General features: G+C 41.6%; 1 protein-coding gene across 8 annotated transcripts in view; it reads left to right on the top strand.

Annotated features, from left to right (window-relative positions):
- UNC79 (unc-79 homolog, NALCN channel complex subunit) overlaps positions 1–18,446 on the top strand; it is a 240,734-nt gene that overhangs the window by 174,686 nt on the left and 47,602 nt on the right. For all 8 annotated transcript variants that reach the window (XM_044230469.1, XM_044230471.1, XM_044230474.1 and 5 more), the window contains 7 exons: positions 588–671; positions 3,933–4,035; positions 6,488–6,628; positions 9,023–9,061; positions 14,708–14,820; positions 14,909–14,994; positions 15,910–16,083. In XM_044230469.1, the coding sequence (XP_044086404.1) occupies positions 588–671; positions 3,933–4,035; positions 6,488–6,628; positions 9,023–9,061; positions 14,708–14,820; positions 14,909–14,994; positions 15,910–16,083 (740 nt within the window). The remainder of the gene's footprint in view (positions 1–587; positions 672–3,932; positions 4,036–6,487; positions 6,629–9,022; positions 9,062–14,707; positions 14,821–14,908; positions 14,995–15,909; positions 16,084–18,446) is intronic.

The raw sequence follows: 18,446 nt of genomic DNA, 5'->3' as shown, positions 1-18,446 counted from the left end.
GTCTCATCTTTCATAGGAAGCAGATGTTCCAGAAGCCCCACTCCTCCATGTCTTCCCCTGTCCCTCACCCCTGTCCTTCAGCTCTCAGTAGCTGACCTCACCCCTGTCCCTCAGCCCTCAGCGAGACACCTGCCATTTCCTTGCTACCTGTTCACCTGTTTTCTGTATGACCTCTCTGGCTATTGCCCCAAGTGATTGCTTAAGTATTTACTGATGTGCATAAAACATTTATTTCATGGCTGTGACATTAGCCTTTCAGTTTTTTCATTTCATATCAAGAGGTAATGGTATTTGAGCTTTCTCGGTGGGGAGATAGAGAATCCACACTTTTTTTTTTTTTTTGACAGTTTTAGATGCTCTCATGCTCTCCTGCTTTTAATTACATTGCATATACCTGACTGGCAGGTTTGTAGTGAAACCCCAGACAACCCTACCTGAAAATCTAGGATGTTTCCTATATATATTAATAATCAACAATAACAGTGACCCCCAAAAATGGCCCCACGAGGTTATTGGTTAAATTCTTTGTATTGTGACTTGTGCTAAATTGACCGCATTGAAGACTGAAATGCTCTCTTTATCCACAGAACAGATACAGCCCGGGAGACGGCAGTGCAACGTGCCCATGTGCCTAAACCCTGACTTGGAGGGGCAGCCGTTGAGAATGAGAGGTGAGTTGAGTCGTGGAATCTCAGACTGCGCAAGCTGAGAGACACTGTATATGTCACTCATCCGGTCTCCCAGCAGCTGCCGAAATCTCTTCTTAAGCAGCTCCGTGAAGTGGATCCAACCTCTGCTCAAACACCTCCAGGGGCTGGGAATGCATGACATCTCCTCTTTGTACATTATCAACAGAAAGTTCTTCCTTATTGTGACTTTCTGTTTGGGACCACCTCAAACGAGTCTGGCCTCTCACCTAATTTTTTAGATGTTTGAAAATAGCCACATTTTGCTTATTTCCTCAAGACCATATGTCCCTGGGTCCTTTGATATACCTCTTGATGCATATCAGCCATCCATATCATTGTGTATCTTTTCTGAACATGGTCCAGTTTATCTGGGTTCATTCTAGAATGTTGGTATCATAGATGAATAGCTTCTCTGAAATCTAAATTCTGAAACTGCACAAAATATACTCATGGATTATGCTGCCCATTAGAGTAAGCTGATTTATAAATCTGCGCCAAGATCATCAGAATGTGTATTTTCCCAAATTCATCTCATGGCTAATCATTACTTTTGTTCTTTTTTAATTCAGAAAGGAGCTCCAGCGATCCTTTGTAAAAAAACAAAAACACAAAAAACAAAAAACAAAAAATGAATTATGACCGCTTCTCTTAGCTACTTCCCTCAGTCAAACAGACTTATTATTTAGGACCTTACCGCTCTTCTGATTTTCCTCAGAAATGAGGAGATATTTATCTTCAGCTTTTGCTGACATTTACTGGGCAACAAGTAGCAGTTTTAACCCCTGTCGATGATGAGACTCTTCTCATTTATGGGCCGAGGAAAAGCTTTTATGAGCAGAAGTCAGTGGTCAAACAACCCTGGTGCTTGCTTCTCCACGAGCCAGTGACTAAGTTAGCAGCCACAGAAATGGAATCAGGCAAAGGGAACAAAAGCAGAAAGACAAAGTCTCTTTCACAGTAAACTGGGGAAGTCCACTGAGGCAGCTAAGGACGGATGGGCGCTCGCATCCTTTGAACAAACGAAAACATTTACAATGCCTCCTATCTCTAAGATTCCCAAAGGAGCTTTGGTCAAAATCTCTGCCTTTGGAGCTGGATTTTGGAGGAGATCCCCTCTTTATCCAAGCTTCTAAGAACCTTCTATTTCTGTTCCTGGTTCCATACAGAGTACACTTGGGGTAGTGGTGCCGTCACACAACTGGGGGATAATGGGACTGCTTTTAATGTTGCAGGTTTCATTGTAACTCAGCGAGAACAAGAGGTAGCTGAAGTATATAGATTCCTTTTGCATTTCCCACCCTCTTCATCTACCTTGCTCTTCTCCCAAATGATTCTCCATATTCAGAAATCTAGCAATTTCACTAATGTTGCCATGGGAAGCCAGCGCCCCCCCCAGCTTTTATAGAGGATTGCCTTAAATACTGCATGACATGTTTTGTGTTGTCATGTGAATAAACAACTCCACAGTACGATTATTGTCAAAAACACCTGTTTCTTGGCATTTGTATTGGGTAATTACTGGCTTGAAACCACCCAAATGACTTTGATTCCTTCCTTTTTCTTGACTTGAATTGTGAATTCTGTTTAATAGTAATTGGTGATAATCTTCTGAAAGACTTAACTCAAGAATATATATATTTTTTCCTTTCAGTGCCTTGTTTCCAGTAAGACTGTATATATATCATCATCTTTTGGGCTGACTTTTTCTACTTTCAGTATAGACATTTTGACATCTGGTAGACATGGTCTGTCAATGTTCAAGAAATGTGGAATATTAGATTTAAACTTCCTGTGTTTTGGTTGCTTGAAGCAACTTCATGCTGTTTACCTTAGTGTTTAATAATTAAATATGTCTCCTTTGATCTTGGCCCAGTTCTTGCCTTTTCTATTATTAATCAAAGTATAGTTACACTTGTAATAAATGCTGTTGCTTCCACTTAAAGCATCATCTTGATGAAACAGTTGGAGATCCAACTGTTAGTGATAAACTGGGGTACAGGTAGGAACGAGTGTTAGTCAGAGATAGCTGGTAAATCTTGTAGTAGAATATAGATACCCATTGGGGATCTTAGGAAGTGACATAAAGATATTTTTAGATACTTTCCTTGCTGTTTGAGTCTGCAGATCTCCTGCTTCTCATAAACACACTTTGGAGCCTTTGATCTGTCAAGGGAATATACAATCTGGCAGTATCTTGATTCTTGAAAGTCTTCAGTACAATTTTTTTCTCCGTCAGAGTGAAACACATTGCCCACTTCGCTAGGTTTCTAAATTTTGATGTTACTTCCTTTAAAAGCCGGTTTTCTGGATCTGAATCTAATCTTTCTCTTATTTAAGGAAAGATCATATAATTTTATTTTGTTTTTTAACACTAAATTTCCAGTTCCTTGATGAGAAACAGACTCTTCAATGACCACTGAGTTTTTCTGCCTTCTTTCCTGCCTCCGTCTGGCACTGGTGGTTTTCTTGGTAGAGAACAATCCCCTGGCTTTCTAGGTTTACTCATTGCCAGAACATGTCGCCAAGATTCCTGCCTTAGGTTTCTCTGAAGCCATCAAAACCCAAAGTTTTAAACTCTCTGATGTTGACTGGCTGAAGTCGCTGGATGATTCCTTCAAAGCACTTGATCTTTCATTCATAAGTATTTCAGTTTGAAAAACAAAGTCTTTTTCTTTGGGCTTATGATATTAATTTCCAAGGTATAAAGCTGTCGTGATATTTCTTAGCTCAAACCCCTCCCCTTGCTTAAGTGTGTAGAGTTTGGGCTCTTATTCCCACCTCAATTTAGCAGCATTTTAGGGTCGGTAAGCATTTGTGATTTTAGAAATGTGAGACCGTAAGGGCAGCTCCCATGTATGCCTAGCAAACAAGGATTGTAAGCTCACCTGAGGATGCTCTTGGATACGTTTCCCCCTTTTTCTATTGTCTTCATCCCCTGTTGGCACAATGAACTCTTTCTGATTTTTTTTTTTTTTGAAGTCAAGAAGCAAAGGGAGTCCAACTCTTAAAAATCACACAAACAGAAACAAATCACAGTCCTTCTTGAATTCATTTTTATCCTTGAAACTAATAAGTCTTTCTTGAATTCCTTTGACCCTTGAGGGTTTTTCACAAAGCTGTGGGGCTGATCCCATCACATCCCATGAGTGTGATCTTGGGAGGGTTTATGAGAGGAGGACGGGGCTTTTCCTGGCCCCCAGAAATAGACCTTTCTTCACCGGGTGTCTCCCTGCGTTTACACAGGTGCCACGAAATCCAGCCTGCTGTCCGCACCCAGCATCGTCAGCATGTTTGTGCCGGCCCCGGAAGAATTCACAGACGAGCAGCCGACGGTGATGACGGACAAGTAAGCTCATGTGGTTCTTTTCCTCACCAGAGTTACAGAATTTGAACATTTGCTCAGCACATTTTATACTTTAAGTCATAACTTGTTCGTCAAGGGGCCATGGCCCTAAGTGTGGGTAGACATTTGTTTTTTTTAGAAATGTTGTATCAGGGGAGCCTGGGTGGCTCAGTGGGTTAAGTCTCTGCCTTTGGCTCAGGTCATGATTTCAGTATCCTGGGACTGAGCCCCGCATTGGGCTCTTTGCTCAGCAGGGAGCCTGCTTCCCCTCTCTCTCGGCCTGCTGCTCTGCCTACTTGTGATCTCTCTTTCTCTCTTTATTTATCAAATAGATAAATAAAATCTTAAAAAAAATAAATGGAAAAGAAACATCATATCCTTGTATGGCCAGCTTCTATTTATGCCAAGGCACATTCCTTTCTCAGTTTGGACCAATGCACATCATAGCCACTTACTGATTATTAGAAGCTTCAAATTGTGAGGATGGAATTAAGTATGGAGACTTGATTCTCATTCCCATCCTGCCAGCAGAACCGTTTCTCTGAGTCTCAAACTGGTTACGTCACTTCGAGGTTTGTCAGCCTTCGGTATCCCCAGATTTCTTAAAGGATAAAGTCCAAATGCCTTTGCTTATGATAAAAGGCCCTTTAGCTTGTGAAGGTATGGCCTTACCTCTCCTCACCAGGAGCTCTGGCCCCAGCGCCTGCACCTTCTCCAGAACATGCCTGTGTTCTCTCTGCTGTGATTTTATAGGTGCCCTTCTCTCTTCACTTTCTCTGTTTGGCGAACTCCTAGTCATGCTTCAGGACCCAGCTGAAGGCAAAGTTTCCCTGAGTACACAAGGCAGAATTAGTCATACCATACTCCAAGTTTCCGTAGTATTTACTATGTCTTTGTGTTCTACCACCTACACATTGTATTTTAATTGTGTCATTGTTTACACATACAGGTTGTGAGTTCCTTAGGGACTGGGACCTTTTCTCCTGTCTTTTAAACTCTGAGTTCCCTGTACATTTCCTGGCACACAAATGCTTGGGTACTGAGTATAATAACGAATAAGATTTGTGGGATTTCCAGTTGGGAGAGATCTCTCTGGGCCAGGGAGACTTCCTGGGGATGCGGTGGGTAGGCTCGTGATACAGGTGCGAGGGGCTGGTGGGAGGATCTATGCAGCGGCCCCCAGCATCAGCCGTTCCTGAAGAAGCGAAGGAGCCTGCCTTGAAGACATTCCCTACCGTGGAAATTCCACGTGGGGAGCACTGAGCTGTGTGGGGAGGCCTCTTCTTGGCTTCTGCTTCTGTACAATGTCCCCATTTTGTGTCCTCCTTTAAGTCCCAATCTTTGTGTACGCTCCATTTCTCTTCTTTTTTATTTACAGATGTGAATCCTATTTTTTTTAAAGGTGAATTTGTCAGGGACATTTGTATTTGGGAAGTTTCCAGACAGGAAGTTCTCAATAGTGATCTTAGCTCTAGTTCCCTTTCTATTCCTGGTAGACTTCCCCTTCACTTTATTTATGTTTTAAAGAAGATTTTATTTATTCATTTGACAGAGAGAGACACAGTGAGAGAGGGCACATAAGCAGGAGGAGTGGAGAGAGAGAGAAACAGACTTCCCACCAGGCAGGGAGCCCTATGCAGGGCTCGATCCCAGGACTCTGGGATCATGACCCTAGCCAAAGGCAGATGCTTTAATGACTGAGCCACCCAGGCGCCCTGCCCCTTCACTTTATAAAGCTGTCCGGCTGTGGCTGAGTAGAAGGGCAGTGGCTTCAGTTGAGATGAATGAAGTTGAACTTATAGTAGATACTACCAAGAGCAGTAAGTTGGAAGTGGCATAATTAGAACAGGTGCCACTATGTCTTTTCCTATTACACTCAGTAGGTGTGGTGAGTTCCTAATTCTGATCTGAGTGAGTGGGAGGGAAGAGACTGGAATCCAGACTCCCCAGGCTTTCTAGAGTGTTCTCCTGGCTGAAGTACCCCGTGTCTCACCCACAAATAGGATACTTTTCAATTTGAGAGCGTAGGAAAGCTTCCATTTGAGTCTAGGCATTTTTCATGTTTAATTTCAACAAATGAAAAAAAAAATCTAGTTACTGACTATCCCTAGCAATAATTTTACATGCCTAAAATCCCTTAACCAGAAGTTTCAAACTGTGAGTCCGACTGGCAGTCCCTATAGAAGGGACCAATGATTCATGTCCATAGAGGCCAGACAGTTGTGAGTTGGACGTTTTCAGTGACTTAAAGAACCTTCCTGATCTCTGTCCTCTGTGCTGTTTCTGTGTCTAGGGGGAGGGTGGCATTGGAGTCCCCTATGTTCTCTGAGAGTGGGGCCACGGACCTCCTTCAGGGGACTTTTCCAAGACTCCTGAGAATTGGCTTTATATACTTTGTTGTATCTTGAAACCATTTGTGGCTTTTGTGGACAGCATTCCTCTGTTTTCTTTGCAGATGCCATGACTGTGGGGCCATTCTTGAGGAATATGATGAGGAAACCCTGGGGCTGGCCATCGTGGTCCTCTCCACGTTCATTCACTTAAGCCCGGACCTGGCAGCCCCACTGCTGCTGGATATTATGCAGTCCGTGGGAAGGTAAGTAGTGCTTTGGTTCTGTTTGGAAGGAAGGAGGAGCCTTATGCATTCTATACCTTGACATAAAAGCTATCAGTTCAAAAGTAAAACATTCTGTAACCTTATAGATGTTTGATATTTGTGGGGTCAACTCAGACTCATTTTAAAAATGGAATGAACCAAACTTCGGGTTGAATTCCCCAGCTGTGTCGGGTCACGGGTCACAAGGTCACAGTGTCAGAATGAAGCTAGAGGAAACCGCACTACGAAAACGATTCTTGGTTCCTCTCAGTTGTCACTTGGGCTAATGTGTGGGGCAGTACTCAGAACGGTACACCTTCCATAGTTCAATGGTTTACAAATTTTAGATGTTATTTTTAGATACTACTATTTATAAGATTTAGATATTATTATCTCTCTTTACCGGTTTTAAGATAGATTCTCTAAGCATCTTGCAGTCTTGAGGCTTTGTCCTGGGAGGGGAAGATGGAGTATAGTTTCATACTTCTGACTCAGAAAAGGAAAGGGCAGACCTATTTTGGGAACAGGGCTTTTAGCCAGACTGAGGGGAGATTAAACTTGACTACTTCACATTAAGAAAATTCCATTTAGTGGATAGGACATGAGAAAGAAAGGGATGTATTTCGTGGGTATATGTAAAGTTCAAATTCAGGATCAAACTGTAGTCCTGGTGTGCATAATTGATAGGAGAGGACTGGACGAAATTCTGCATGAATGGGCTTCGTTCCATCTGTCCCAGCACAGAGCTAGGGTATAACTCTACCACCTTGAATACCTAGAAATAGCCAGTGTGCAGGGATGAACAGTGGGTGATGGAGAGAGAAGAAAAGATGAAATATTTTATTTCAGTCCTAGATTTTAACCTAATCATAGCAATCATGGAGTACACAGACCAGCTTGTGAAACTGAGAGTTTTTATTAATGCAAGGCTACAATTCTTACCATCAATACTTTTCAGATTTAGGACAGATAGAATTATTGTTCTGATCTGTTACCATCTCCTTGAAAGAGCTGATCTAAGTTGTAGTCGATATAGAGGGGGTTTTATTTTGTTTTTGTTTAACATAAGCAAGAAGAAACTGTGTTCAGGCACTTTTAGCTGTTAGGATGAAAAGGTGTGAGTTTTGAAGATAAGTAAAAGGCAAAACAGTGGCAGATGTATTTTTGCCTGCTTATATATACATATATTTAGATCTCTACCTCCTTTGGCTAGACTGGCAAGAGATGGGGAGGCGGGAGGGGTGGGGGGGGGCGGGGTTTTAAAGTAGCTGCCACAGCCCTTAGTAACCCAAGCCAGATTACCAAACCTACCAGGAAACAGGTTCAGCAGTCACCTGATTCAGGGCTCTCTTGCTCTGAATCAGTTCCAGATGAGGTAATGTGGATTTACAAAGACTGAGTTTATTTATGTTAGTCCCACAGGAACCATTTCCAGGGTGTTCCAAGCGTATGTAAGCTCAGCATTTATCACCCAAGCTTTTCTGTGATTTTGTACTTTGCTCTCTAATTAGATCCCTCTTAAAATTTATCCAGCCTGTTATGTAGATTGCATTGGCTCCTCCTTTAATGACGGTTTATTTCACTTGCCAGTCAGTGCTTATTGATTCATTGTAGTGTCATTAACCAAAGCAACTGGGAATGGTGTCTTGTGTTAGCGGTTGCTGGACCCTCCATTCCTCTCCAGATGCGTTCTTGGCTGGGTGCACGCTTGTGGTCTTAGGTCAATGAACTTGAGCATTTCCCTTATTTGTTTCTTCAATATCTTATTGATTGAGACATGTTTTTCTAAACCCACCCGTTTAGCGGGTTTAGACATTCTCTTTCTTGCTATACATTTAGAATATTTTCATGTGTATGAACCATATAATTGTTAAAAATTACATTATATAATGATTCCTTAATACATTTCTCTTCCCAATATGTCATCTCAGTTTGTTGACAGTTTAGTTGACAAACACCCTTCTTACCTATTTTACTGTCTTACAGAGACTTTTGCAGTTTATGGTTACATTTCAGAGGTGGAGTACAAAGAAATGAATTTTGAGTTGAGCTCATATGTAAAGACACGGACTGGGTCAAACACTGCTCTGTTCTCTGTCTAACCTCTGCAGTGGCCAGTCCGTGGCTTGGCCGGGTGATACGTTAAACCACCTTAACTGTGTGTGTCTCTGTGGAAGCATCTGGTTTGATGCAGAAAGCAGATCTCAGGACCTGGGCTAAGTTGAACCCTGGAGACTGATCACCAAGTGGGCCCTCTGTCCCTAATCAGTAGAATTGTCAGTGGTTTTCCTTCTCCCCATCTGAGCCAGGGCCACAGGGGCTTCCCAGTGCAGTACTCATGCATTTCTTTGTGAAAACTTAAGATACTCATGTAACTCTGTTTACTTTTCCTAGATTGGCATCCAGCACCACTTTCTCTAATCAAGCAGAAAGGTAAGGTCCTAAAGTGGGTCCAAACCCACTTTCTTTTTGTCCCCTGAGCGTGTTCATCCTGTTTCTAAATCATCAGAGTGTGGACCATGGAAGGAATGTTCTTAAGTTCAGTTGCAGTTCCAGAGAACGTTCCATCATTTTCTGTTCATTCATTCATTCGTGCCTGCTGTCACTCATTAACTTTTAAATCTTTATTTTTTCATACATTCACGTGTTTTAGTCATCAAGTACTTATTTTAGGCCCACTCTGTAGCAGGTACTGTACTAGGTGCTTAGGTTTCAATTGGTGGCAAAAGGGACATGATTCCTACCCTCATGGGGCCTACAGTCTATCTGGGATGCCAACAGGATGAAAATATTTGCACAAACTTATCATTGTAAACAGTGCTTCAGGCTCTGGACACAATGTGCTGGGAGACCATAACATTCATTTATTCAACAATTATTGATGGAGTGACCACTAGACTGAGGATACTAATTAACAAAGGAGCCAGTCCGGACTCTCCTGGATCTTAAATTCCAGTTGCAGAGGCAGACAATAAGCACGTTAACAAACGAGAGAACCGGTAATGCCATTTAGTATCATTCAGTGCTAAATGCTACGCAAAATAATCAGGGACGTCCAACAGATACGGAACAGCTTGGGGGGGGGTGTTATTTTGGATGTAGTAATGGTCAAGGACAGCCTCTCTAAGGAGGTGGTATTTGAACAAAACCTGAAAAGGGGGGAGAGTGATCCATGTGGCAGTTTATAGAAAGAAGTTTCCAGCCAGAGGGAACAGCAAATGGAAAGGCATAAGTCAGGAGGGTGTCCAGGATATTTGGGGAGTAAGACTAAGGCAGGCTGGGCAGAAGGAATGGGGAAAAGGGTAGGAGAGGAGTGGACAAGGTGAGCGTGAGGCAGGCTAGGTAGGTCCCGGGAAATCATTATACAGAGCTGGGCTTTTACTGAGGGAGGCAGGGAGTGAGGAGTGACATGACTTCCTTTGTGTTTTGAAAAGATCCCTTGGCTTCTGTGTTGGAAATAGGTCATGCAAGAAAGCAGGTCAGGGCGGAAACGGAAGCCAGCATGGAGACCAGTTCAGGGGCAGATGCAAATTAATAAAGACTTGGTTTAACGGAGTGAGAAGTGGTCCCATTAAGGATCTATTCAGAAAGTATTGTTAAAACTGAGCCAACAGAATTTGCAGATGGATCGGATGTTGGGTGTGGGAGAAGGACATAAGGCAAGCACGATGCCCAGGTTTTGGCCTGAACAGCTGGGTGGGTGGCTGTGCCATTACTGAGATGGGGAGACCCACATGAGAGCTGGCAGATCTGGTGTCGTCTGGGTAGTGGGAACAAGGGGGAACGACAGAAAGGCTTCCCCTAAGAAGCGATATTGACACTAAGATCTGAAAGATATGACTTGAACTTAAGGGTGCAAATAGCTCTGGAAAAACATCTACCCAGGTTTCAAGGGGGGAAAGAACAGATTGTGTAGGAGGAACAACCAAAAGACCAGTGTTTCTAGAGCACAGAGATGCAAAGCTGGCTTGCTAGGTGATACAGGGCCTATAAGCCATATTAAATCTGTGAGGCTTTCTAGCAGCCATGGGAAGCTGTTGCAGGATTTTTAAGTCTCAAGAGGTATGTGTGTAGCATCTAGAAAGGTGACTCTGGCTGCAGTGGGGAGAAGAAACCAGAGGAGAGTAGGGCGCTGGCTGGGACATTGAGCACATTTATCTCTCTGCTTTAGTTTTCTCATTTATAAAAGTGGGAAACCGTGTATAGCCTTCTTGTGCCGCAAGGGCACTTGCTGGGAGGTCCAAGGGGTGGGGCATCTGTGGCAGTGGAGCTGTAGCAGCGACTACAAACTTAAGGTGGCACTGTTGTCACTGCACTGCCGTAACTTTTGTTTTTAGGAATATTTACTCCTTTTTAAATGCCCATTTATAGAAAAATTTTTAGACTTCTTCCCTTAACATTTTATTATAAAATATTAAATATACTGTGAAGTTGGAAGGACTTTATAGCGAACATTTAGATTCCTATCACGTAGATCCTACAGTGAACATTTTACTTGCTTTATCACCCATCCAACCCTCTCTCCATCCTTCTGCCACCCCGTCATTCCTGTTTAGTTTTGGATGCATTTCAAAGGAAATTTCAGATATTAGCATACTTCCTGTATTCTTCGGCAAAGTTATTCCCTAAAGTTTGATTTTGTTTAAGCCTTTTTTTCCTTTGAGGCACAGTTTCCATACTAGAAAATACACATACCTTATGTGTATTATGTTTACTGATTTCTGACAACTGTGTACCCCTGCATGACCAAAACCCCTGTCAAGATATAGAAGATTACTATCACCCCCAGAAGATTTCCTCGTGCATCTTCCCAAGCTCCACCCACATAGGCAAATACTAGCCTGATTTTCTCTTTCTACCATAGCGCTTCATATAAATGGAATGGTACTGGATGTGCTCCTGGGTGTCTGACGTCTTGTACTCAGCATAATGTTTTTGAAATTTGTTCATGTCATTGCATGTTATCAATAGTTTATTTCCTTTTTAGAGCTGGGTACTATCCCATAGTTTATTTATTTATTCTCGTGTTGATGGACATTTGCATTGTTTCCAGTTTGGGGCTATTATAGATAAAACTGTTAGGGCCATTTTTCTACAAGCCTATTTGTAAACCAGTGTTTTTATTTGTCTTAGATAAATAGCGATGGATGGAACTGTGGCATTACATAACTGTGTTTGATTTTGTAAGACACTAACAGTGTCTTACAAAAAGTGGTTGTGCCATGTGGCATCCCCACCATTAATGCATGAGACTTCGGTGTTCCACATCCTTGCCAAAATTTGATGGTGTTGATCTCTTTAATTTTAGCCGTCCTGGTGGGTATCTCATGAGAGTTTAAATTTGCATTGCCCTGGTGACTAATGCTGTGAAGTATTTTTTCATGTGCTCTTTAAGACCCTCTCTAAATCTTCTTTTGTGAAGTGTCTGTTCAAATCTTTTGCACATTTTTAACTGGGTTGAGTTGCAGGACTCCTTTATGTTGCCTGAATACCAGTCCTTTATTAAATATATCTTGAGAATATTTTCACCTAGTCTGGGGCTTACCTGTTCCTCTTATTAATATATATTTTGATGAGATGTTTTTAATTTAGATGATACCCAATGTATAAAAAATTTTTTAAAAAGATTTTATTTATTTGAGAGAAGGAGTGAAAGAGACAGAGAAAGAGCCACACATGCAGGGGAGTAGGACAAGGAAGGGCAGAGGGAGAGGGAGAAGCAGACTCCCTGCTAAGCAGGCAGCCTGATGTGCAGCTTGATCCTGGGATCATGACCTGAACCGAAGGCATTTGTTTAACCAACTGAGCCATTGAGGTACCCCATAGTGTTTTAAAAATTTTTAAAAATTTATGATTGTTTCTTCCCATTGTCGTCAATCATCCTCAAATCAAGAAAATATTCTCCAGTTTTTTCCTCTACAAGTTTATTTATATTTAGCATTTATGTGATCCTTCTCAAATTAATTTTTATGTATGGTGTGAGGATAGGGGTTGAAGTTCCTTTTTACCCATGTGGAAACCTAGTTATTTCAGCACCGTTAAGAAAAAAATGACTTTCCCTTTCCCCACTGGATCACTTTGTTATATGTTAAAATCAAATAGTGGTATTTGGGTTGATCTATTTCGAGGCTCTCTATCCTGTTCCATCTATTGATATGTTAATCCATAAGTTGGCACCACACTGTCTTGATTACTGTAGCTATTTAATAAATCTTGAGGTCCAAGATTATGAATCTTCCAAATTTGCTCATTTTTTCTAAGAAGATGGATTTAGATATTCTAGATTTACCAAATTTCCATATACATTTTTGAATAAGCTTCTCAGTTTGGGCAGGGAGCCTTTTGGGATTGTACTGAGACAATATTGGGGATGGTCAACAGCATTAAAATACTGAATTTTTCAATTCATGAATATGGTAATATATTCTCATTTCATTCCATTTTTGTTGTTGTTGTTGTTCTCAGCAGTATTCTTTGGTTTTTAGTGTAGAGGTCTTGTACATTTTTTGTTAAGTTTAGTCCCAAGAATTTGGGGTGTTTTAATGCCAATGTAAGTGGAATTTTTAAAAATTTCATTTTCTAACTTCCTGCTGCTGGAATATGAATATGCAATTGAATTTCTATATTAATATTATAGTAAGCTGGGTTCACTTACTAGTTGTTGTAGTTGCTTTTAAAGATTTCTTGGAATCTAAAAGCATTTGTATGTAAAAAAAATCATTTCTATAAATAGCGAGTTTTCCTTCTCTCCAATTTTTATGTTTTTTATTGTCATATTGCAATGGCTAGGACCTCCAGTACAATAATAAAAATGCTACAGAAAAGTCTTTAATATTTCACCATTAATTTTGTTTGCTGTAGGTGTTCATAGATTCTCTACTGGACTAAGGATATTTTCTTCTGTTTCTAGTTTGCTGAGAGTAATTTTACCATGAATGGATGTAAAATTTATCAGATGCATTTTCTGTATTTATTGAAATAACTATCTGGCTTTTCCCTTTATTATTTAATATATTGAATTCCATTCATGGGATTTTGAATATTACGTCTTTCTTATGTTCCTGGGATAAACTCTATTTGGTCATGGACCATCATCCTTTTTACCTATAGTTGGATTCAGTGTCCATGAGGACTGCTGGTTTGTCTTGTTTTTGTTTTCATTTCTTTTTTTGTTCCCTCTTGCTTTGGTTTTCTTGTGACTTTGTTTTTTGTTTTGACTTTATCTGATGTTAGTTTTAGGGCTATGCTAGCATCATAAAATAAGGTGGGAAGAGTTCCCTCCTTCCCTAATTGTTGAAAGACTTTGTGTGAGTTTGGTGTCAAAGTTGCATGAAGAAATGTTTTTGACCTACAGTTTTGAATCAGCATTTCAGGGTAGACATAACATAGTCAGATGGTCTAGGTAAGAGGACTTCTTGCCATTCACCTATTTGGACTCTTTGATTTCTGCTTTCTTCTTGTTAATTCACTCCCTGATCACCTCTGGAACATCCTTCCTGATACTTTGGTCTCAGGGAGGCATAATCATTTCTTGGCTCCCGCTTTTGACCAGCAGAGATGGTGCAGAACTGCATAGATGAAAGCCTTCTCCTTTCCACAAGTACTAGCTCAAGGTGCTCCAAGAAGAGTTCTCCTATCTCCCAATAGCTATGAACATCTCCCTCCCTGCATTTCCCCCCAGATCAACTCTCTCTTAGCTAATGACACTTTCTGGGAGGGTCTTGCTGATAATCTCATCCTGGGTTTTGTCCTGACTCTACCGTGTTCTGGACTTGGAGCCCTCACAGGTCACCTTTTCTGTCTGGGCGTCAGAAGGCTCATCTGTACTTGGGCGGCTGGAATTCATTAGTTGGGGGCCACTCTGACATGTCCTGGTTCTCTCTTTCTAGAAACTTATTGTTAACAGGGACTCCGTGTAACTACAATATTTCATCTCACTGATGAAAATGACAGGGAGATCTTCCCTAAGAGGATCGATGTGTCAGTGCCTGACCTCTAAAAAAAGGAGGTTCAGAAAAACCTAAACTCATGCTGGGTGCTCCATGAGTCCCTGTCTTTTCTCTCCCTGTGCAACCCCAGCATGATGGTTCCTGGCAACGCCGCGGGGGTGGCCAAGCAGTTCCTGCGCTGCATCTTCCATCAGCTGGCCCCCAACGGCATCTTCCCACAGCTGTTCCAGAGCACTATCAAAGGTAATTCCTCCATGGGGAATCCAGCCAGCACAAACGTGCCCGCTTGCTGAAGCCCAAACACCACTAAATCTGACTGTTGACTTTCCAGATGGGACTTTTTTACGGACCTTAGCCACGTCTCTGATGGACTTCAATGAACTGAGCTCTATTGCTGCTCTCAGTCAGCTCCTGGAGGTAGGTTTGCTTTGAGGACACCTCTAAGCTTGCCCCTCCCAAAGTCATGGCTGAGGAATTAATTCAGTCATTTAATTTAAAAACTAAATTTATGTTACATACAAAGATGTCAAATTCATCTCAAATAATTTAAATGCTTAAAATTAATTTGAAATAAAAATTGCCAATGCACAGAAGTGTGTCCACTGGATATGGCTGTTTTGTGTGGATTTACTATTTATTTAAAGCTTCGGGACACCCTCAGCTCAGGCGTGGATAGGCAATTGCTAAGCACACTCACTTCCATTGAACATTCAGGCTCTCAGAAGTTGCTGTGGGTAGAGCGGCGCACACTGTATCACGAGACTTGAAATGAAGTCTCAGCTTCCTGCTTATTTCTTGTATTGTGAGGATTGGATTTGAGTTCTGCATTTTTGCTCCATCACGAAACTTGAATTCAATTCTCAGGTCCATTGCTTATTCGTTGTGTCACAACGCTTGGGTTCATGTGTTTGGTCCCATGCTTATTATCTCTGTCACTTAGCTTGGAGGGTTGACAGGTGGCCCTAGAGACTTTCCTGCTTCTGTAGTCATTATGCTCAGGCTTTAGCCTGCAGAGTTTCCAGCAAGCATCATTCATTGTGTGTTCTTAGCCACTAACCACGCTAACTGCAAATCCTTAAAAGATGTTCCTTATTTCTTGCTCGCATTTCTCCTTCTCTCATGGAATTAAAGGTCACAGTTTTTCCCAAGTGTGGCTGAATTTGTTGATTCTTCTCTGTACTCTTCCTGCCAATTACAATGAATAGCCTGTGTAGACACACGACACACATTTAAACCGTGAATATGTGATTTTTAAGACTGATCTTCGACAAATAGCTATCTGAATCCCCACGTTGTTTCAGCAGTTGATTGCCTATGCTTTTGTGTTTTTAGGGTCTAAATAACAAAAAGAATTTACCAGCAGGGGGTGCTATGATACGCTGTTTGGAAAACATTGCTACCTTCATGGAAGCTTTGCCCATGGATTCGCCTAGCAGCCTCTGGACCACCATCAGCAACCAGTTTCAGACATTTTTTGCCAAGTTGCCTTGTGTCTTGCCCTTGAAGGTAAGCTGAGTCTGGGATTTCAATTTCGATTAGGATCTTAGGTTTTGCCAACCATCTGCTCAGAAAGATTCAGTGTTTGATAAAGGGCTTAGAGAATCTCTGTTAGGCACCAACGACAGAGTACTATGTAGGTTGTGCTCTCGAAATGGTACAAACCTACAGTTGTATGCAGTAGGCATTTTGACATAGTGATTTCATGTTTTTCAGTTGATTTAAAAAAATTAGATATAGTAGATTATGGAAATATTTCTCAATAAATGTCTAAGTAAATAAAAGCATAGTTTTGTCTAAAAGGAGGCTAGACATACAATGTAAAGCTAAGTTTCAGAGAACTATCTAAAGGGAGGTGACTGTTTATGTGTTTGTGAATAGAGTACTTGAAAGACCAAGTTGATACTGTATTTCTGTGTGGCTGCTTTACCATCACCAGCCCCCCACCCAGAAGCCACCCTACCATCCTGCAAGAATACACACGAATTACCTAGCTGTGAATCTGGTAACCTAAGGAACATTTTCAACACGAGCCCATTGAATGCAGAAGCAGAACTCTATACTATAAAAGCTGGAAGAGACCTATAAAAACCATCCCATTCCAATGCCCCCATTTTCCAGATTGGGGGGGGCTGCAAATTCAGAGAGGTGATGGCGGTGTGAGGATTAAAACTCAAGTCTCTTGACTCCTGGTTCAGTATCTGTTCCACTGACAGACTCCTACCATCCTTCTACGGTAGGGGTAAATTGAAGGCATTCAGTCCGTGGGAGGGAGAAAGGAGGTGACTGGTAGTGGCCATTTCTATGTCTCTGAGCCTCATTTGCTCCACAAGCTTTTTGTGCTTTATGCAGATTGCAGAAATAATCAACTCACAATAAAATCAATCACTTGTTGATCTGACGAGTGAAGTTACATGTTGGCAGCACTATTTCTGAAATGAGTATTGCGTGTATGAAAAATGTTTTATAAAGACGAACCACCCTTGATAATGCCCTTTTTCAAATTAGCAGATTTGGAATATATGACCCCAAAATAAGGTCTGTAAGGGTACTTCAGGGACCCTTAGCTTGATGTGTGCTGTTTTCTTGGAGTTTAAAGTTCCCACGAAAAGTGGATATACTGAGATCTTTACCGTCTCTCACATCCTGTGGTCGTGTCTGCTTGCCAAGCTTGAGTCGATGAATAAATCCAAAGAAGGAGGTTTACTACTGTACTTAGAAACCGTGTATGTATATAGATACCATACATATACCTGCAGGAAATCAAGTGATGCATTTTTAACATGGCCCCATAGAACCTCCCTCCAACCAAGAGCCACTCAGGGCTACTCACTGCTTAACGCCACATACTTGGAGAGAAGGTAGGTCAGGCATGACAATTTCAAATGCCTATAGGTGGATGCTAGAACCAAAATATTTAACTTTTATATTAAGTTAAATATTTAACTTGATCACTGACCGGTTGGAACCCTTGTCGCCACCAAACAACTGGTAAGCCTCATTTGTGACTATCAGTCCTGCCCATAGGGACCTTGACTGCGAGGTTAATGAGTGGAGTGATTTAAGATAATACAGAGAACCAAGACCCTTGAGAAATGGGAAGCACCAGTCCCTTCTAACGAGACTGCTTCTAACGAGTCCCTTCTAACATGAGCTACAACACGCCGCCCAGTTGTCGTGTGGGAACGCAGGCCTACAATCGCTGCTCTTCCCATGGTTTTGAAGATGATATTTCCTGATTTTTAAAATACCGTGGGGACCCTACAGCCAGCCAGTCTTCAGCCCCTGCTTTAAAGCAATGTAAATGTCACATGAACTCTGGTGGGTATTGGACAGATTAAATAGACCAATAGTACACTTACAAGCTACCTGTAAAAAGCTTTCAGAATTCATGTAAAAACTGGCCCTGCTAGATCCAATCTGGGCACTGCCTCTGATCGTCTTCTGCTTTGTTTTTACTCTCTGGGGAAAGCAGGGAGCTGTTGAAAAGCCTTCTGTGCTTTGTTCTCATCAGTTCAGAGAACTGGCTCTCAGAGTCCAGTGTGGGTCAGTGTTCCGGCAGGACTTGCTGAAAGCAGGATTCCTGGGCCTGATACTGAGAGTTTCTGATGCACTGGGAGTTGAGCCTGAGGATCTGCGTTCTCACAAATTTCTAAGTAATTCAAGCTGTGAGATCACCAGTTATACTTGGAGAACCACTGGCTTAATTTGCTATCTTCAAAAGTTAGTATGATGCACAGCTGCAGAGAATCAACTATACCTGCTATTGTGATATGTTTACCATGTTAAATAATATTGCTTATTTTTGTTGTAACATTCCCCCTGCCCCACCACCACCACCTCAATTTAAAAAGTACATTTGATGTAGAACG

Source organism: Neovison vison, chromosome 13, assembly GCF_020171115.1.
Source record: "Neovison vison isolate M4711 chromosome 13, ASM_NN_V1, whole genome shotgun sequence".
Classification (NCBI taxonomy): domain Eukaryota; kingdom Metazoa; phylum Chordata; class Mammalia; order Carnivora; family Mustelidae; genus Neogale; species Neogale vison.
The sequence above is the reverse complement of the archived record's forward strand: the minus strand, read 5'-3'. Positions and strand labels throughout refer to the sequence as shown.